At 35.0% G+C, this 21,578-nt stretch overlaps 6 protein-coding genes across 6 annotated transcripts; 3 read left to right on the forward strand and 3 right to left on the reverse strand.

Moving 5' to 3' along the window:
• Nucleotides 1-145: 145 nt before the first annotated feature.
• Nucleotides 146-3,369, reverse strand: PHYBLDRAFT_180566 (hypothetical protein; the record flags this gene model as incomplete). Its single annotated transcript, XM_018438332.1, has 15 exons — nt 146-417; nt 465-514; nt 584-632; nt 697-1,116; nt 1,197-1,259; nt 1,347-1,393; nt 1,468-1,532; nt 1,627-2,020; nt 2,071-2,123; nt 2,248-2,400; nt 2,448-2,561; nt 2,627-2,709; nt 2,787-2,829; nt 2,889-3,064; nt 3,183-3,369. 12 exons carry the CDS (start codon nt 3,367-3,369, stop codon nt 935-937), a joined length of 1,560 nt encoding a protein of 519 aa, XP_018294243.1. The 3' UTR covers nt 146-417; nt 465-514; nt 584-632; nt 697-934.
• Nucleotides 3,370-4,754: 1,385 nt separating this feature from the next.
• Nucleotides 4,755-6,559, forward strand: GSK5 (glycogen synthase kinase GSK5; the record flags this gene model as incomplete). The annotated part of the gene is made up of 7 exons (XM_018440552.1): nt 4,755-4,788; nt 4,952-5,142; nt 5,205-5,288; nt 5,373-5,614; nt 5,752-6,052; nt 6,173-6,359; nt 6,420-6,559. 7 exons carry the CDS (start codon nt 4,755-4,757, stop codon nt 6,557-6,559), a joined length of 1,179 nt encoding a protein of 392 aa, XP_018294244.1.
• Nucleotides 6,560-8,112: 1,553 nt separating this feature from the next.
• PHYBLDRAFT_76016 (hypothetical protein) lies at nt 8,113-9,102 on the forward strand (the record flags this gene model as incomplete). Its single annotated transcript, XM_018443112.1, has 4 exons — nt 8,113-8,192; nt 8,258-8,369; nt 8,431-8,872; nt 8,954-9,102. 4 exons carry the CDS (start codon nt 8,113-8,115, stop codon nt 9,100-9,102), a joined length of 783 nt encoding a protein of 260 aa, XP_018294245.1.
• A 676-nt stretch (nt 9,103-9,778) lies between these two features.
• Nucleotides 9,779-11,507, forward strand: PHYBLDRAFT_59742 (hypothetical protein; the record flags this gene model as incomplete). The annotated part of the gene is made up of 6 exons (XM_018440553.1): nt 9,779-9,943; nt 10,021-10,050; nt 10,118-10,500; nt 10,569-10,895; nt 10,967-11,041; nt 11,123-11,507. 6 exons carry the CDS (start codon nt 9,779-9,781, stop codon nt 11,505-11,507), a joined length of 1,365 nt encoding a protein of 454 aa, XP_018294246.1.
• Nucleotides 11,508-14,477: 2,970 nt separating this feature from the next.
• PHYBLDRAFT_132260 (hypothetical protein) lies at nt 14,478-16,977 on the reverse strand. The gene is made up of 12 exons (XM_018429481.1): nt 16,739-16,977; nt 16,442-16,540; nt 16,252-16,354; nt 16,104-16,179; nt 15,966-16,031; nt 15,734-15,904; nt 15,565-15,675; nt 15,414-15,501; nt 15,179-15,342; nt 14,975-15,100; nt 14,799-14,900; nt 14,478-14,725 (listed from the first exon to the last, which is right to left on the reverse strand). The coding sequence occupies exons 1-12, from the start codon at nt 16,895-16,897 to the stop codon at nt 14,611-14,613; spliced, it is 1,380 nt and encodes a 459-aa protein (XP_018294247.1). The 5' UTR covers nt 16,898-16,977; the 3' UTR covers nt 14,478-14,610.
• Nucleotides 16,978-17,139: 162 nt separating this feature from the next.
• Nucleotides 17,140-18,885, reverse strand: PHYBLDRAFT_180569 (hypothetical protein; the record flags this gene model as incomplete). Its single annotated transcript, XM_018438333.1, has 3 exons — nt 17,140-17,794; nt 17,911-18,286; nt 18,436-18,885. 3 exons carry the CDS (start codon nt 18,883-18,885, stop codon nt 17,469-17,471), a joined length of 1,152 nt encoding a protein of 383 aa, XP_018294248.1. The 3' UTR covers nt 17,140-17,468.
• Nucleotides 18,886-21,578: the final 2,693 nt, after the last annotated feature.

A 21,578-nucleotide genomic window follows, 5' to 3' on the forward strand; every position in this document is an offset into this window, starting at 1 on the left:
ATAGTTTTTTTTTATATATTTGACTAGAATTTTTCCTTTTTTATAAAACACAAGAGTTTTGTAGTGAATCACGCAGGCTATTTTTTGTGACGTGTTTGGAACAAGACAAGAGCAACAAAAAAAAGAAAGAGTTAACAAAACCACCACTCTTAATAACAAAAATTATAAATAATAATATCAATGGCAGTCCAGAAACCCACCACAGCTACAAAGGCAGTCAATGGCAAAGACACCCCTTCTTCCAAGGGATCTCCCGACCCTGAACGCGCCTCGGATGCAAAGGCCGACGATGACAATGAAGATGAACCTGTTGAAAAGGGTGTCAAGGGAGAAGCCAGCAAGGACATGAAGAATGTGACTGGATATGTCAATGAAGAACTGACCAGCAAACAAGTTGATTCCAACAAAGTTGCAAAGGTAGTTTCAACATCAATTCTTCATATTACTCATCTTTATTTTTATAGTCACTTGCATTCATTCAAGAGGCAGCCAAGGCACACAAGCAAAAGACCCTGTAAGAACCTTTTTCATATATATATATATATATATTATTTTTTATTAAACCTTTGGTTTGTTTTTCTAGTGCTAAGCATGTATCTTCTCCTGTCAACAAGCAAGATGTTGACTTTTTGGTAAGTATGAACGTAACATATAATTCATTTATTGATTGAAACATTTTTTTTTAAAAAAAAAAAGGTCGCTGAGATGCAAGTTAGCAAAGCAGAGGCTGAGAAGGCTCTTCGTGATAAACAAGGAGATGTTGTTGGCGCATTGAACGAGTTGATTGAGAATTAATATAGATATATAGATATATAAATGTGTGGATATGTTTCTGTGTGTGTGTGTGTGTGTGTATGTGTATGTGTATGGTAGTGTAGTTGTAGTTTTAGTTGTATATCAAATTGTATCAAAACATTAAATGCTACTCTAAACATCAATTTTGGATCTGGATTCTTTGTACACCTTTTCCTATCCACTCAGACAAATAACTGTCATTTCTGGGCTCACTCACTGAAATACTGCCATCTGCCAGATATTGCTTATTGTTGAATTCAATGTGCTCAGGCAAGTAATTGTAATTAATCATTATCCCAAAGGATTCATCTATACCCTTATCTAAGATACACACACAAAGAAAGAAAAAAGGAATTTAGTATATATTTAAGGGTATTCTGATTCAAGTTTGAGTGACTTGCCAGAAGTATCTGCTTTCCAATGGAGTTGATGAGCACAGGCACCATTACGAAGGTGGAAATTAGCTTAATATTGATAAAGTGTATATGAGTTTGCTTGTAATAAATAAATAAAATAAAACAAAATAAGTTGTATTATAGCCAAATATTTACCAACAGGATCTTGTGCCAATTCGCCGCGTTTTTCAACCAGAACATATCTTTTTGTTGTTGTTGTTGTTGCTCTAATTATTAACCATATTGACTTTAATAATTCTTGAGGTTCTGGACTTGCCTGGCACATAATCGCATCAAAACATCTTTCAAGGAGTCATTATTTCCATCAAATTTCTCAAGTCGCTACAGTATCCCAATAGTTAATATATATTATACAGGAGTTATCTTGTATCAGCCATTATTATTATTTTCTTTTTCTTAAGAAAAATTCCCTCACCTCTCTCCAATCTGATCCAATTTTGGTACGAATTTGCTCCTCAATATCAGGTTGTTGGGAACCTTGATTCATAAGCCAGTGCCTGAAGCGAGGCAAGGGACTGAGGGTAGCAAATGTCTCGATTTGAGGATATTCAGACTTGAGTTCTCTCACCACACGCTTAATCAAGAAATTGCCTAAATCAACCCCACCTAAACCACGTTGAGTAGTGATGGAGTAGCATATAGCACATTTAAAATTGTTGGGATCACAGACATCTGGAAGATCTTCTTGAAGAATTGCCTGTATTGAACAGGCCATTGAAGGTACTAAAGCAACCTGAACAAATACCAATGGTTCCATAGGTATATTCGAATGAAAAAATGAATACAGACGACGATCAGGCCCAAGACGTCTAGGCACATGGATGAGAAACAAAAAATCACAACAGGTATCAAGCTTTACCTCTTCATATCACTGAGATCTGCTACAGCATGTACTGCTTCGTAACGAGAAATCTATTTTCGCACATACTCTCGGTTGGTTTGACTTGTCCTTCTTTCTTCCTTTCTTCGCCGTGTTTTTTTTCTGGTACATATATAGCCCCCAGAAAATAATAATAATAATAATAGTAATAATTACCTTTTCTAATATTTCAGCCGATGTTTGCCATGTAATACGCTCCAGCTTTAGGAACCCAATCATTCCATTTTTCAATTTCTGTTTTAGGCTGACTTCAAGCTCTCCAAGCACTTGATATGAATTGCTACTTCTATCTACTTGGCTCATCACATTCTATCAACTTCATTAGAGTTTTGCTTCTAATAACCTGGCTGTATTACATGTAAATCGGCTCTCATATCTGTGAGAAACTTGAGACCACCTGGCAAGCGACTGACTTGATCAAAAAATACATTGTGTAGAGGCTCGAGAGTCCGGCGAAGTATGTTTTCTGTCTTGTAGGTCAATTTAAGAAAGCGAGAGATAAAGAAGTTGTTGAATAAAGAAGATGGTGGCTTACTGAGGCAATCATTGATCCTGATCCTTGTTGGCAGGCCGTAATGTATGCTTTAGCAGCAATGGCTGCACTTTCTCGATCTACGCCTAGTTTATTGTTTATACGATCCCAGAGTACTATTTAATTATATATATACATCTTATATAATTCTTACAGGACTTACCTAGCTCCTCAGCCAGAATATGGAAAAAATCTGATTTTCCATCCTAATTTTTTTGGGGTGTCCAATACTTATTAAGTGAGAATGGATCCGTAAGTCGCTTACTTGGTCCAATCGTCCATAAGCTTCACAGCATTTGGCTGTCACTACACTCGGTAATAGATCACCTGTGCCGCGTTGAGTTTCCTGCCCCCGTGTAGTTGCTTTGTGCAGGAGTGTGCGCATAAGGGTTGCATCTGGGACTGTGTGCTTTGAGCCATTGACGCTAAACGAAAAGAAACCTAAATAATTGATTAAAACACTTTTATTGTGTATTGTTTGGTTTAATTCCTATATTTCTTTTGTCTGTGTGTGTGTGTGTGTGTGTGCGTGTGTGTGTGCGTATGTATTCATGTTTACCCGGCTCTTTCACGTACGTCCTAATGACAGACCAGTAATCAAGCACAGCCGAAGGTGTAACTTGCTCATTCGTGCCATGAGTTGGTTGAGTGGAGGTATCTCGGTGAATGTATCGGTAGACAGACAAAAATCGTGTAGTTCGATATGAAAGCACCGTTGAACGAGGAAGTGACAGTAGACGTTGCATAAGGAAACACTACACAAAATATTTGAAAGTTGGAAAAATAAAAATAAAGAGATGAAAATAGGCTTGAAGCTTTAACCGTGGGATTAACTCTCACGTGAAATAGCTGATACAACTCCACATATTTATATGTCTGTGTACAACTGTGGTACAAAAGAGTAATGTTGAGCTTGTTTCTCATATACACAAATATTTATACATAATTCGCTAGTTTTTCTTTTCACCCTGTAAGTCACCTTTGACAAAATACAACTATACATATTGATGATCTTGGTATTTAGATTATAATCTTAATTTACAATGTTTATATTATTAAGGAAAGTTTAATAAATTAGAGGTGCTCTGATTAATAGCTGTTGCTTCGACACAAATATTTGCGTCGATTAAAACAATATACAATATTACTTTTTATAGCTTAATATATATATATAAGAGGTGTTTAACAAAGGTTTAGAGCTTATTATATTAGTATTTATATTTTATATATATTCTGTAACTCGTATTCTAGTCAGCAATAAAGTAAGATAGCACTAATGCCGTGTAAATTTAGGGGTTATACTATATAGTATATAGGTAACTGGTTTGTCCTTGTCTTGTATCTGGGTTTATTAAAGGTCCCCTTTTGAAAGATATTTTGTATTTTTATAGAATAAATGGCTTTCCAAAAAAAAAGAAAGGAGGAGGATATAAAATTATGCTAATTTCAGTGCTTTTTCAATTTAGATATATATATATTGGAATTGTGAAGTGTTAATTTCATTGTAGAAAATTGTAATTATAAGAGTGAATTACATTTAAAACAAATAATTGTTTATAAGAATTCTATTTTTTTTTACTGCAATAAGAATAAAATAAATTACAGTCTTGTGCTTCTTGCGGTGTTTATTTTTCTTTTCTTTTTCGGTTGTTATGGTAAGCATTTAAAAATAAAATAAAATAATTGTTGCCAAGTAACCATTGAAATTTGATTCAAATCAGACGCGTATGAGTACACATCTATATACTGTTAACTGTGATGAAGAAACCGAGTGGTATTCGACGCGTGATAATTATGCATTAGAATCCTAGGCTTTTCTTTATATATAATTTTCTTAATCCACCTTGCAAGCGCTTCCCCTTTCATTTCTCTTTCTCTAAAGCAAGCAAGGAAACTCAGCATTCTCTTATTGGACAGATATCATCTGACATTTTGGTTACCCCGTATTTGGCAACCATCTTCCCTTGTTCCATTCCTCTTTAACGCTCTTTCTCTACTGACCGTCTTCAAGTAAAACCTACCATTCACCCTGAGATCTTGTCTTCTTATCTAAACGAGTCTCTTTCACCAACCTAGTCTTTCCTTTCTCTTGTTTTTTCTCCTTACCTCAACACTACCTCATTCCCCCAACATGCATGGTCCCATGAGCGGCCGTAAAATAGCAGGTGAGAAACTTTGCCTTTACTTATATTCTACAAAAGTCGTTCAAATCAAAAACAGATATACATATACAATTTTATATGTATATAAAATAGAAGGGTTTCCTCTTATATTGCTGTGCTTTTTTGCTTCTATTTTTCAAACTTGACTCTTATTGCTTCCAAACAGGCGAAACAGATACACTCAAAGTAATTAAGGTTGCTGCCAAGGACGGCAAAACCGGCCAGGATTTGCAGTTGCATTATTCCAACTGCAAGGTGGCTGGTAATGGTTCATTTGGTGTCGTCTATCAAGCAAAATTATTGCGAACAGGTGAAGAAGTAGCAATAAAAAAAGTGCTACAGGACAAACGCTTCAAAGTATGTACACGATACTAAATAATTAAAGAGATTAATATTTAACAATATTATTATTTATTTAGAATCGAGAGCTACAGCTTATGCGAGGGCTTAATCACCCCAATGTAGTTGAACTTAAAGCCTTTTTCTACACACAAATAGACAAGGTAAATATAAGTATAAATAAAGATAGTTGTATCTTTTGTATAATAATTTTTCAAACAAAAAACGGCCTTTTCTTTTTACTCTAGAAAGATGAGGTATATCTTAATTTGGTACTTGAATATGTACCAGAAACTGTTTATCGTGCAATCAGACACTACGCCAAAACAAAGCAAACAATGCCTATGCTCTACGTCAAAGTATATACCTATCAATTATTAAGATCCTTAGCATACATACATTCACTTGGTATCTGCCATCGCGACATTAAGCCACAAAACCTACTTCTTGATCCCTCGACAGGGGTACTCAAACTGTGTGATTTTGGAAGGTGAGGCTACTTATTAATATAGCACGTGCATCCAACTAAGTGTATATTCAATAAACGCATACATATCCATGCATCTATCTATTATGGCACCAGATTTATGGTTTTTATTCTGATATCTATCATCATTGTTTTTGTAGTGCCAAGGTACTTGTGGCAGGGGAACCAAATGTGGCCTATATTTGCTCGCGCTATTACCGGGCCCCAGAGCTTATCTTTGGTGCGGTGAATTATACTGTCAACATTGATATTTGGTCAGTAGGATGTGTTATGGCGGAACTAATACTGAGCCAGCCGCTGTTTCCTGGTGAGAGTGGACTCGATCAATTGGTTGAGATCATCAAGGTTCTCGGAACACCCAACAAGGAGCAACTGCTTGCCATGAACCCAAATTACACTGAACATCGTTTCCCCCAGATAAAGCCTCATTCTCTGTCAAAGGTAAAAAATAAAAAGTAAAAAGTCGTGGGTTACTTGATCACACGATAAAATCAATTGAATATCTAAGTTCTACACATATATGTATTGTATATTTATTTTTAACCAACAAAACGAATACAGGTCTTCAAGCCACGGACACCCGCAGATGCCATTGAATTTCTAAGTGAACTATTGCAATATGAACCCAGAAAGCGACTGGAAGCCATTGACGCACTCGCACATCCATTTTTCGATGAACTACGGGACCCAAATACGCGATTGGCACAAGGAATGCCAATTCCACCACTATTCAATTTCACATACTATGGTAAGCACATTTAAGCCTATGTATTTTCATTGTCTTAATTTCACTCTAATATTATTACAGAGCTTTCAATAAAACCAGAACTGCTCTACAAGCTCGTACCACGTCATTGTGAGGATGAGCTACTGTCTAGAGGCATTGATATTCATAATTTCGAACCCTTATCCGAAGAAGAAATGAAGAATAGCATACCTAAGCATTAGGTTGCATAACGCACAGTATTGATTTCACTACTCACTAACATTCACTCACTCATTTTGTCAAACTCTATTTTTCTTCTTCTCTTTCTCATTATTATTATTATTACTATTACTACTATTATTATCAGTATTATTTACAAACCCCAAAAAGACCCTTTCATATTCCCAAACCAATCTTACTTGTTGTCTAACCTTTACAAGGGGTTTTTTTAGGGCTTAAGTTTGTATCATAGTCTTCATCAAGTCATTGAATCAATCAAGCAACCAACCAACCGACCAATCAACCAATCAATCAATAAACAAATAAATAAAAGGAAAAAAAAAGAAAGAGATAGAGTTTAAATTCATCTTTTATACACACGTCTTCCATCTACATACGTCTCTTCTCCTTCTTCATTGTCCTCTTCTTGTCTTTATCTTTTTCTTTTTCTTTATCCTGCTTTTGCTTCTTCTGGAGCATCTTGTTACGCTCCTTTTCAAGTTCACTCTCGTGTCTCATCTGTTCTCTTCTAAATGCTTCTTGTTCCTTGATCACATCTGCATTACGGTTGGCAACCAGCAAATGATCTACTCGATTTATATATTTAATTATCTGTTCATTAAATAACCTCATAAGTTACCTTGGGATGCAACCACTCGCTTGTCTTTAGGATGTGCTTCAGTCGCAGTTTGTTCACTGTCAGAAGTTTCGGGTGCACCATAGCTGTACTGTTGAAGTAAACGCTCACGCTTCTCGCGTTCCTCCTTCGAAAGTTCTTTTCGTCTATTCAAAGCTGCCAACTGCTTTTCTTCTTCTCTCAACTTTTCTTGCTCAGCCTGTCGAGCCTTTTCGCGCTCTTTGATTAACAGATTAATAAAAGCCTTTTTTTTTAGGTAATTTCTATATGGATAATGTATATACCTTGGATTTCTTGCGTCTGTTTAGCCTTGAGCTCAGCCTCAGACTTTTCCTGCAGGCTATGCATCTTCTTCCATTCGTTCAAGATATTATCAATAATCTCGTCAGTCGGTTTATCCTATAAATTTGGTATGAGTAAATTAGATTCTCACATATAAATTTTATACATTTGCGTATAAAATGAACGAAAGGTTTTGTTCCTGTTTTGTTTTATTTTACAGTTATTACATACTGTTGTCTCTGAAATAAATTCTGAAATGGCTTCACGCTTTTCTTCTTCTTCTAATGAATCCTCTTGTACAATGCCAGCAATGTACTCTGAGATGTCATCATCTATCAAGACATGCATTAACAAAGGAATCTTTACCTCTTCATTTCTCTATTTCTCTTTTTATATAAAGAAACACATATATATATATATGTGTGTGTATGTATGTATATCAGTCAGCGGAGATAAAAAAGATATCAACCTTTGAGTTGGATCTTCTCCAATTGAGCTGCAACTTGATCAACAAGACTCATGAATGTGCTTTTTTTGCTTTTTTTTTGGTTAAGATGAATCTCACAAGTCTTGTGTTCAAACGTCTTTAATTTTTTACATCTTGCAACTGTGACTTGAGTTTCCTACTTACCTTTAGACTACCTTCAACAACCGACAATGAGTCAGGGAAACGATGATGATTTTACGAACCGTATTGCTAAGCTTGTCGGTAGCAATGACACCAAGCCTTTGCCATCGTGTGTTTAATTGAAATGATTAGCATATAGAAAGCAAAAGATTGAATTATTCTTTTGAATTATAGTGATGCCGAACTCGCCAACCGATTCTCCAAAGTATTTTCTTCTCAACCTGTCGCAAAACAAGCAAAGTTCGACTATCATATACCCAACAATTTAGCTAATGACGATGAGGATGTAAGACTTTGATTTTGTGGTTTAGCAAGACAGTGCTCTTAATGCATAAGTTATTCAACAGGTTGAAAAACTATTGTCTGAACTTGATCTTTTGAATGACAGCGACAATGATGGTCTTTTGGATGATGATCTACTGGCCTCTTTAACATCCCCGGAAGACCAAAAGGCTCAAAAAGAAAAACTTAACCAACTTGAAGCAGCTTTTCTTGGGACACACTCTGCAGAAACTGGGCTGGAGGACGAAAGCCATACACTAATTAGACGTATCCAAGAAGAATCTGCTTTAGATGAAAAATATGCCACATTTGCAAAGAAACGTGACGAGGATCTGAAGAAGCGATATGAAGCACTTCAACAGGGCTGTAACTTTTCACCTGCCAATAGTGGAGAGGTATCTTCAGCATCAAATTTCAAAAAACAGGAAAACAGTGGTAAGCCACGAGGTTCTGTCCCAGCTGCTCTCACAATGGATGAAATATACAATGAAACAGACGATTGGTGCTGTAAGTGTTATTAACAGCAATATGTGATACTTTTGATCATATATATATAAAAGCATAAATATCAATATTAACGTTGAGTAGGTATGTGTAATGATGATGCGAGCCTTATTTGCAAGGGCTGTGATAATGACAAATATTGCAAAAGCTGTTTTTATGAAGGACATCGTGGTGAGATGGCTGATTATGAAGCGACTCTACACGTTGCAAAAGAATGGAGCAAGACAAAATAAAATATTATCTTTCACAAACTGCAAATCTGTTAATTGAAATGCTGGGAGGGCACAATAATTTAAAGCTTCTTTAATCTTTAGTGACTACCTTTTATGATTATTAATGCACTTCTAGTTACATAAAATCATTAAACTTTAATCCCGTCGTATAAAGGCAATTAACCTCTAGTATACTTGCTTCAATAATTTAAAAAAAGGCAGCATCATAATAGCATTAAGAAACTTTTCCAGTAGAAATAAGTGCCAGGTATTTAAAGTAACAGCTAAAAGTAACTTCTGTCATTTTGAAATAAATACAGACCCCCGATAGGCTCATGATGATTCCTCGGTAAATTACAACTGCTTTCGCTGAATTCAACCTTTAATCATTTTATACTTTTTATTTGATTCTACCAAGGTAGCACTAAATATGTGTAGCTTTTTTTTAATGTCTACACGGCTCCTCTGTTTAATTGACATGTCTAAAAAACAAGAGAACATATATAATTAATAAAATATCTTGATATTCTAAAGAAGCTCGAAAATAAAAAAAAAAGACATAAATAGTGTCATCCCTGCTAAATATTTATCATTTTACTATATAACCCATATCTACGGGTTGGTGTTACATTAAAAATTCGTATTTAAAGGGCAGTGTGTGTTTATACATTAAAAACGGCCCTCTTTAACTTCTACAATGGTATCACAGCGTGGTCTTCAAAGTATAACGCTCGAGTCTCCTATGCGTAGATGCGCATCGGCTACAAATTGGACTTTCTATGATCCTTCTGAGAACCCTACTGCACCAATTAATCTCGGCGTGGCACACAATGACCTGCTGCAAGACAAGTTGCTTGAGAAAGTAAGATATCGGCATTATGGAATACATGGTTATGCTCTAACAAACAAATAAACTTGTGTATACCATCTTTTGAAAAGATCTCCTCTTCGTTGACTATCACACGCAAGGTAAAGTCTATGTTTTCTTCTTCTATAGGCAATCTGGCTGTGGTAACACTGTTTTTTTTTCGTACAGGACCTTGATTATAATTGTGCGTACGGTTCAATAATTTTACGAGACCGAGTTGCGTCTTTTGTTACCCGGCAGTTCAAAACTGCCGAGCCTTTGGTCGCTGATCATGTAACTGCTTTTACTGGAGCTGGGGCTGCGGTATATTATTTGAGTGTAGCTTTGGCAGATCCCGGAGAGAGTATTATGGTCATAGCTCCTTATTACGGAATGTTCGATGGTGATATTTGTGGTGGAACCGGAATCAGTCTGTTCCCAGTCTATCTGCCTACCCTTGAGGATAATTTTGTGCATGAAAATGTTTTGGAAGAAGCATTTGAACGAGCAAAAAAGGAGAATGTGAAAGTCAAGGCATTGCTTGTCACAAATCCCGACAATCCAATCGGAAGGTATCAAGAATACATATTGTGCTTGACTTGGAGTAAGAATATATTTCTCAAATATAGCGTTTATCTAGATGCTATTCTCGCGAAGGTCTAGAGACTTTTGCTCGGTTTGCTTCAAAGCATTCTATACATCTCATTCTTGATGAAGTGTATGCTCTGTCTACATTCAGTCATTTGGATACATCACTCTCAGCAGATACTGTCATTTCAGCTAAAGAAGAGAGTGATGATCCTTTCACATCTATTCTCAGTCTCGAAAACCTATCAGACCTTATAGATCCATCGTTGGTTCATGTGATCTATGGTATGTCCAAAGACTTTGCTCTAAATGGTCTCCGAATTGGATTTATCCTTGATCAAAACAACGAAACGCTTCGCAGTGTACTCCATGCTAGTGCGTAAGTATATACAAGTAAAAAATAAATGAATTATTGATAAGGAAAATATTTCTTACTGGTATATTTACTAGGGTAATGAGCTATATATCCAGTATCACTGACAGAACTATCTCCAATTTTCTGTCAGATTCTGTATGGATTGATAGGTAAGATAAAGCATATCGTGTATTTTACGACATCTTTAATAAATTTATTTATTAAACCATTTTTTTTTTCTGTTCAAATAGCTATATTTCTACCAATCGTCGCCTTCTGGCAGATTCGTACGCCAAAATATCTATCTTTTTTAAAGATCATGGTGTAAGACACCTACCTGTTCAGGCTGGTCATTTTGTATTTATAGACTTGAGGCCTTTTTTGATTCAAAAAAATGGAGGTAGACCGCCTACTTTAAAAGACGAGCAGGAGCTATGGCAGACTTTACTTGATAACGGTGTGTATGTCGCTCCTGGTGAAGCGTTCCGTACAAAAGAGCATGGCTTCTTTCGTATCACATTCCCTCTCAGATCAGATTTGCTGGAACTTGGGCTCGATCGATTGTATAAAACGACAGTTGGATTTGGGGAAAACAGGGTGATCAAAGAATCCCAAGCTTTGAAAGCAAGCAAATAAAACGAGATATCAGGAGCTCTTAAGCTTTAATTCAGTATATTGTATGCTACCTTTTTTATAACATATATCCATATTTTATATAAAGCTAACCTTTCGACAGCTTCTCGACTATTCAAAGATTCTGAATAAACTTTGGAATAAAATAAATAATGAAGAAATAATATATATATATATATATATTGGTAGACTGGGTATAGGAATGTTTACTTTAATCAGTTAATACTCGCTATCATGCTTTTGTCATATTTACAATCAATAAATTTCTAAAGAATATACTTTGTAATAGCAATTGTCTATAGAATTTTCTAATAAAGGTTGAAACCACTCACAAACTTAAGACAAAGAAAAGGCCCGAATATATATACAACAAAGACTGTTTCAATTTAATATTTATGAATAATTATACTATGCTACATATTACAATATATAACGGTGTGAATCATAGCTATTTCATAAGAATTTTCTGTACATGCAATATATATAAAAGTATTTATCTCTTTGAAAAGAAACATTGGTTGTTTATAAATAAAGGCACGACTTAAATTTTACATAATGGCTCAATACTATTTTTTTAGGAATTCATCCTATGATATATATATCTAGATTTAATGCTCCTCGCATCTTGAACTCGAGGCTTTCAATACACAATATATTGGTGTGAGCCTAAAACTTGAATTAATATTACTATTTGTCCTTCAATATTTTTAAAGCACAAAAGTCTCAAGGTCTGAAGTGACAGGATACTATTACAAGAGCTTTATGGGAATATTAAGAAAAATATGATACTTTTCCATTTGGTTTATGTATTTTATGTAGAGACTTTGGTCTTTAATACAGTAAAATTGATTGATCCTAATGTGCAAAAAGGGAACAAAAAAATACAAGTAAATGATTGCGTAGATACAAGTATATTTTTTTTGTATTTTACTTTGAATGAATTGAATGTCAATCTGAATATTTGTGCTGGCGAATTGAAAAAGAAAAGAAAAAAAGAATCGGAAAGGATAGATGGTAATACGAAACTCCCTTGTGCCCTTTGCTCGTAGCTGTTTGTTATTTATTGTATTCATTGAAGAAACACAGTCTTTAAACTCGTATCATCTTACATGACCTTGACATACTTGATCACAAAAAAAAGTAAGTTCCTAGTATCTCCCCCCCCCCCCCCCCCATATACACACACCTTTCCCACCGGGAACGAGAAACGCTTAGCCACTTAACAAGTGAAAATATGTGCAACGTTTACAAAGTGACTCTTGGTTGAACCATATAAAGGTCGTACAGTTAATAGGCAAGCATCAAACCATGAATATGAATATGTGTACATACATTCTTTTTATTTGTGCTTATAATCTCAGAAAGCACTACTGAGATATTTGGTTGGAACCGTTACGCCAAACAAAACAAACCAAAAAAAAAAACAGGAAATATTTCTAGTCATTAGAGTTATTGAACGTGTTTTTTTAAGTGAAAAGGCTCTTTGTTTACAAGGACTATTAAGATTCTATATATTATTTCCAGCATTCTTTTGGTGTAGACGTATACAAAATCTTGATAATGTAGTGCCTAAAGGATTGTCCGGGAAAATATTTTGAATTGGACTCAAGCCAAATAGACTTTCTTTTGGCTCTGTTGCACAGTCCGTGTCGGATTTTCTAAGCTAGTAACCACTTTATGTGTTCTTATTCAAATATGGAGATGTTACTACTACAGATCAGGTTCAGTTTCAGGCAGATTACAATAGTTCTTTTTGGATAGAATAAAATAAAACAAGTCAAAACAAAGACCATGATAATATAGCAGTGGGTTTTGTTTTCACTTTATCCAAAAAATAAGTATTATAGTCTGTCTAAAAATCCCGGATTTAAATAAGGAATAAATCGCGGTTCGATAAAGATCACCGAATAGGAGATAAAAGCCCAAGGCATTGACCACATTACTGTGTAGCACTAGCCAAGAGAAATCAGAGGTTGTAGTGTTTTAATTGCAAACTATAGAGCATACAGGACATAAACGGAGAGTATTTCCCGATTTAATAGGGTCTTTTTAGTACTGACATGATGTCAATTTTGTACTCATATGTACAACTTTTCAGATATTCCAATACTATCTGTATACATACATATATATATATTTAAAAAACCAAAGATACTATAGAACCCCACTGTATTGAAATCAGGTGGGATATATATATATATAGATAAGAAGACACAAGTATTTAAAATGTACGTCTGAACAATTGTTTCATATGATCTATTTGTTGAAATACAAGCTATACAGAGAAACAATACGAATATGTACCTGTACCTGTTACCTCTTGGTGCATATAATCTGTCTAAATATGATCAATAGAATATACAAATTTGGCAAGGGAAGATAGGTAATAAAATATACCGAGTAAAAAAAAACTAAAAAAAAAATATAGAAAAATGGGAACAGGTAAAGAAGTTATTGAACATTCAGTATTGACTTGATATAAAAATAGTCCAATTAAATGATATGATAATTAACGTTTGTCTATGTTCAGTAAATTTTGTGTAGGAATATCCCTCGTCTTTCTAAATACATTCATATGTGTAGTGTTATGCTCTCTACAGCAATGTAATTGTTTTGTTGAGTAATGTTCACGTCGTAATAAAGGCTGTCTATTTAAAGTAAGGTTTCTATCCAAAGGAAAAAAAAAGATCCCAGATTTGCGTTCAATTTGGATGTAGACTTTTATGCTTAAAGTACAGGAAATCAGATGAGACAAAGTTGTAAGATAATCCATATTCTATTTCTATCCCACAACTGAAAATCTTATTCTTAATTCTACCAAGCTTCTGGAGACACAGACCAAGGCTTTAAGAATGGTCTGGTGACTATCATAACACACGATTACCGGAAGTTTTACTTTTTAATACGTAGCAACAAGACTAAAGAAAAAAACAATTCCAAAACACATCTTCTAATTAAATAGACTTACAAAATACGGCTTATAATATCGTATTATTATTATTATTATTATTAAGCAGTCAATTGTATCCATAATAATAAGAGCGCATAATATTTATTTCTTTTCCTTCTTTGTTTTTGTTATATAATCGACGAAAGAAGACTTGCATTAGACCATAGCAAAGTATTTTTGAGTAGCAGATAGGGCGTAATAACGGACATCGGGATCCTCGTGCGTCATAAGCTTCATAATTCGTTGCTTGGCACCAATGCTCTGCAAGAGTCTTAGAGTACAAACAAATATACATGTATAAACATTAGAAATATTTCTTTGTTAAACGTTAAACAAGTCCTTACTGTTTTCCTTCTGTTGGTCTATATTTAACATATTGGCCAAGATCATGACATGCAATAGCAAGCACAAGAGGGGAAGAAGAGCTCAACAGACGGGCCAGGATTCTAACACATTATACATATATGCACACAAGATTAACAGCAAATTACGCAAAACATGAATCAATACTTTTTCTTACTTTAGTAGCTTGTGGCCTTCTTCGTCCAACCGACTAGCATTCTCACGCCAAAAATTCTCGGATTTGTGGGGAGGTGACCATTCCAGCTTACCGGTCTCAAGTTCGGACGCATAGACTTCAAATGTACTATATATACGCCACATTAATAAACTCGCATAATAACAATAGTAACGTTGTATTATAGTATAAATAAAGATAACCTACGTCATGCTTTGAAAACTGCCTTGAAGCTCTGTTTGGATAAACCCAATATCATCCTTCATATCCTGATCAGACCATTTACGTGTGCCCAAGTGCTCAACAAAGGGTAACAACTTGGCTACGAGCATTGCCGAAAGATTGGATTTTGGTGCAAGTTGAATGAAGTTCTGTTGATAAAATACGGAGGATATTTAAAGTTAGTTATTATATTCATTGACTTCTTTTTCGTCTTCTTTACCTTGAATATAGCTACAACTATGCGAATAATCTTTTCTTTGACTGCTGACTTGGCAATATCAATCAAGGTGGGAATGACATCGTATTTACTGTATAGATCCCACATCCAGGTCAATTGACAAAACACATTACCATATATATACAAAACTTACGCGTTCAAATGAGTAGAAATTTGCTTCTCAAAGGTAAGAAGCCAAATAGCAAATAATGTCTCGTATACTTTTTGTGGATTGGAACTACCTCGTTTGAGTACATTTACCAGCCTTCACACAAATAACACATTACGTTAAAAACACATCGATTAATCGATAAAGAACATACGAATTCATGGCATGCAATGTATCCCAAAATATCATTCTGTAAGGAGGAATATGAAACAACGCATTTAGAATCTGGATATTAAGTTCTACTGTGTGAGCCTGTCTGCTCTGAAGCTGAAATGTAATGTTGCGGAAAAATTCATTGATATTGGGATCTTGTTTTGGAGAAGAGCTATTGTTGATGGCTTAGTATCTTATCATCATTATATACCACTTGATTTCTTTTACTATACCATATCAACATAGTCAAGATCTTACTCGACTGAATGGTAATAAACTCATCGTTTATGTGCAGTGCTCTAAAGTGTGTGTGTATGTGATAAATATAGAGTAATTAGTATTTTATTAGAACAATTATTTCTATACCTTACCTGTGAAATGGAGTGAAAGGGAAGCCTTCCTTCCCCTTACTTGCCTCATGAAATAGTTGGATACGTTCATCATGGTCTGTATTGAACCAAATCAGAATACCCTGTTTTCCTCAAATGCTTTTAAAAGCTTCATTTTTTTATTACTTGCCATGTATCATGTCATGAATCAATATCAAAACCTTTTGAATTGCATCTACGCGTGCCAACTTATGAATGAGCGAAAGGTACATGGCTGCATAATGAATTCCATGCTAATGAGTTTATTCATTCATAGTCATATATTAGAATATCGCATAATAAACAATTCATTAACAATTCGTTTTAGGTTTATTATTCACCTCTGACATAGCGCTTGATATTTCTTCTGAAGACTTATTCTCCACATGGGCGATCATTGCCACCTCATCCTCTGTAATAAGCCCGGCTCCCTTATAATCCTGTACGAAACATTGTCAGTATCCGCTTGGTCAAAGCAACTTTTCAAACACAACCCTCCTAGAGTCTAAAACCCCACAAAGATCAATTCACTTTTGACTACAAATATATATATATATATCTATGCATATATGTATGTATAAACTCCAAATAAAAAATCTTCAAGAAAAAAAGGAATATATAAAGCCAATATCACTTACAGACCATGGAACAGCTTCTCCTCTGATCTTCTCGAGAAGATCATCGAGATAAGGATGCGAAATGACAGTAAGTGTTACATCACTAACAAGGTCTTCGCGAACCAAGACACTTGTAATTCCAGATGTTTCGGTCTCAGGTAAATTTTGGGCGAACAGCATTGGAATGAAGATTGAAATGCACGAATGAGTTGTTTCTTTCTTTCTTTCGCTTTTTTTTTGGAAGAGAGTCAAAGCGAAACGGGGCAAAGGTCAATGTCGGGAATCGAAACATATTTTTTTTCAAGGGGTTCTTTATTCGTTCGAGATTTGATTTTTTTTTTGTTTCGTACAAGAACACAAAGCTTGTTAGAGAAAGGTAGAGAATGGTAGTTAGCTTCCAATTGGTGTATGTACACATATTTGATGTAAAATAAAGGATGTTGTTTATTAAGATATGGAAAACGAGTCTGTCAAAAACAGATTCCAAGTGATGAAAGAAAGAATATAAAAATGCCATGAAGTCTTTTTTTTGTTAGTCAACTGCTCTTTACGTTTTGTATAGAGCAAATGGACAAACAAACAAAGAAGTATAAAATAGTACGAGTATTAAGGATGGTTTGATATAAAAAGAAAAAGTATAAAGATAATGAAATCACATAATTCCATTATGTCTTTTTTTTGTCTTTCTTTCTACACAATACGCATTCACAGTGTGTTTTTTTTGTATATATCCTTGTGAGATATGGGTGGATTATGCTGCGGCTACAGCGGTTGATACAGGGGCATGTATCTCCTTAGGCTGCTCATGAACAGATTCGTCATCCTCATGAACCTTTGCATTATCTTCAGGAACGGTGTCTTCGTCTGTAGAAGTGGCTGGCACATCAGCTTTAGCCTTCTTTTCTTTCTTGGCCGGGATCTTTGAAAGGAAACCGGTGAGGCGACCGAGTGGCGAGGAGGGACGAGCAGTCACCTTGTCTTCAGGGACAACCAACTCCTCGGTCACAATATCTACAGGAGCAATGGTGGCAGAGGCAGTGGCGACATCAGCATTGTGTGCGTGCTCTTCATGCAGCTCTAGGGGGGGGGGGGGGGGGGGGGGGGGAAGGCACATGTTTGTGTTACTATATATTCTCCTGGTGTGTATATATTTTCATATTCATATTCATGTCCAGACATCAAATATAGCTTACCATGATCGCTTTCTGATTCAACGGCTTGTTCGGTTGGTTCCTTGGTAACGTGTTTGTCTTCCTTGGTTTCCTTTTTCTTGAAGAATAACTTGCTGATAAAAGACTGGCGCTTAACATTGGGCTCAACATCCAATGTATGTGCTTCTGCAGGGTCTGCATGGACAGCAGCGTCGTCAGTTGTAGTAGCTTCCGTGACCTCAATTGGCAGGGTAGTATCGGGTGCATCAGTTGCAGAGGTAACAGGTGTGGTACCTTCTTCTACGGGAGTAGCAGGTGTTGTGGCCTCGATAACGACTGCATCAGTCCCCGTAGAAACTTGCTCGGTGGCCAACTCATTACTAGGAGGCATTGGAAGATCTTCTAATCTAGCAGTTGACTATAATAAATATTGAGCAACAATGACATTGAAGGTTAAATATTATTATTATTACTATTATTCTTTTGCTGGATTTCTTGATCTGATGAGCCGCAATTTTTTTTTAAAAAAAAAAAAGAAAGAAAGAAAGAAAAGGACTCTAAACTAACCTTTGATCTGCCAAAGAAGCTAAACATGGACTTTTTCTTTTCGGGAACCTTTTCCTCGACAATGACGATCTCTTCTGTATGGACTTCTTTGGTGTGCTCTTCTTCTTTGGTAGGTTCTTCCTTCTTGGCATGTTCTTCCTTCTTGATGTTTTCTTCCTTCTTGACTTTACCGAATGGATTGAAGAGAGTGCGTCTTTTTGTATTGTTCTTTGGAGGAGATCCGGGTTCAGAGGCGGGTTCAGCAATGGGCTCAGAAACAAGTTCAACGGCAGGTTCAGTGACAGGTTCAGTGACAGGTTCTTCTACAGTGGGCTCGGCAGCTGGTGGAGCATCAGTAGATGTTGACTGTTCAACAGCTTCAGGTACCTCTGAGACCTCTTGTGTGATGGGGTGCTCAGTATCTGGCTTTATTTCGGTATTCTTGACAGGGTTTGATTCTGAAGTGGACATGGTTGTGGTAATAAAGAAAAAGAAAAAGGAATAGTGGATCGAGTTGGATTTATAGTTGTCTAAAATTAAGACCAAGCAAGGTCTCTTGAGAAAACAAGGTTAACAAGCACGAGTATATAAAATAATAATAATAGGAATAGCAATAGTAGTAATAGTGATGGTGATAGTAATAGTAATCATAATATTAATATTAATATTAGTAATAGTAGTAGTAGTAGTAGTAGTAGTATTAATAATAGTTGACTCTGCGGTTGAATACCAGCGCAAACAAGATATAGATAAAATCAAGGGGCTGCAAGGTAATAATTGTTCTTGTGCCACTAGACTATCAATTTTTGTATTTAATTTAGCAAGCCAGCTGAATGTATTAAGAAAATAATAAGTCTGTAGATACCCTTTTTGAAAAAGAGCAAAAAAAAAAGGCTCAAAGGTCTTATTTAATCTTTGTATGTGTGCTGAGAGATGGGGGGCTTATGATAGGAATAAAGCTAGCTCAAAGAATATTAAGTACTCATGTAATAAATCTAGATCTGTACTATACAAGAATACTTGCAAAAGAAAGAAAAAAAAGTCCATGTATAATTATTAGATTCTAGAAACTAGAGCTTGAGTACTACTACACATTAATAGCACCTACTTTATCAGGCTTTAGATACTACATATATTCTATTAGATCTGGTCCTTTAAATGAGGACAACTGACTTTCTCCTGTCCTAATAATTAAATATGCATATATATATATACTTTACACTCATACACTTAATGAACCTTCTTCAAGGCACACAAGAGATGTAATTATTCTGAGTGAAAAAAATGCTGTCAAGTATCCTTAAATGGGCTGACTAAATATATATGGTGCAACAAAACCATAGAAGGTATCAAACTGTCATTTTCTACTTTTGTGGGTTGTACGCTGAGTAGCACCAGCATATTGATTTTAATGGATCGTCCGAATCATATTCTTTTGGCATTATGGATCCAGTTGGTTCGATGTCTGTAACTCTGTGGGTGCTTGAGTTTATTAGCTTGCTCTTATCTATCTATCAACCAAGCAAAGAAAACCCATTTTTTTTTCTTTTTTTCTTATATCTATCGAATGTTGAATTTATTATATTGTCAGATGTTTCTTTGCAAAACAATCATCATAGTGCCCTATATGTATACATTTACACATTTATATATTTTACTAGAGGAATTAGTTTCAGCTGAAAGTTACAACTTATTGGTGAGTCTATATATACATATATTATGTTTAAAGCCCACTGTGTATGTTATCGGATACCACAAAGAAATAAATAGAAGAAAAATAATTTTCTTTGCTTAAAATAGGCTTTGCAACAGCTTGTATTTACTAGAAAAAAAATCGCAGATCTAATATATACCACGTGTAGAAATTTAACCAATCCAAGATACACCTGTTAATTTTTTTTTCTTGTGGTGTTTTCTACTGTTTATGTTCTTGATAAATATAGCTACGTTCTATTACGGAGGTCTTGAAGACAATCATAAATTTCAAAACTTCATCAATAAAAATAATAATCATCATTTTTTTTTTAAAAAAAAAAGGTACACAAGCATATATATATACACATTTACAAATTGTTCCACAGAAATACGATGGATTTCTGGTTTTTAAAATTTTCTGTCAAGTAGAGTAAATGAGCCCGAGATTTGAATGATATCTTTTTGTCCTTCTCTTTCTCTTTCGTTATATATACATATTGGCACATATATACATACATATTATACTGCATATTATTTTGTCTGTCTTTTTGTTTGGTACAATTTTCAGGGGTAACTATGGATATACAGTCTTTACAAATTGGTATTGGTATTTTTTTTTAATATGGTTACCTAGACTACGACTATTCCTTGGAAACCAAACTTCAGGAATCTGGCTCGTGCTCATATGACTGCTAAATAATCATAATGATAATAATAACCATAGAGACAACCACATAAAGTTTTTATTTTTATTTTTTAAAAATTAATAACCATGGAAACAAAAACTCGTATAGTTATAGACTATATATAAATACATACATATATAAATATAAAAACTTACTTCTTGGTTTGAATAAAGAGTGTAAGGGATAGTATCAATGTGATACACTGACGTGTTATTTCTGGTCAGTCAGTCAGCCAGCCAGTCAGTCAGCCAGTCAGCCAGTCAGCCAGCTAGCTAGCCAGCTAGCCAGCCAGCCTGTTAGTCAGATGATTCATAATTCATGTGACTTTCTCCTTTTCCATTTGACGTAAAAGTGCTATTTTTCTTTTCTTTTTAAAGGTCAACCCTTGGTACACCAACGTTTTCGTGACTTGTAATGGAGTTGGGTTGTTTTAACAAACGTAGACCCTTTTTTTTTAGTATTTCTATATTGAATAGTACAAGATTTCTAGATGGTATATATGGTTTTTTTAGATTATCGTTTCATTTGTACAGTGAGTAAAAAGCACTTTACGCCATTTTTTCATAGTTTGAAACGGCGTAATATTTACAAATATTTTTCTTTTCTTTTCTTTACTCCAAGGTTGTCTATTTATGTATAGTGGAACGTATGAGGAAGGACAACAACAACAATAATAATAAAAATAATAATAAAATAATAAAAGAATAAGGGAAAAAAAGGGGGAAGGGGTTACGGTCTTAAAGGTAACCTTCTTTTGATTGAGTAATCCGTGATCCGGACCGT

The sequence above is a fragment of the Phycomyces blakesleeanus genome (assembly GCF_001638985.1).
Source record: "Phycomyces blakesleeanus NRRL 1555(-) unplaced genomic scaffold PHYBLscaffold_6, whole genome shotgun sequence".
NCBI lineage: Eukaryota > Fungi > Mucoromycota > Mucoromycetes > Mucorales > Phycomycetaceae > Phycomyces > Phycomyces blakesleeanus.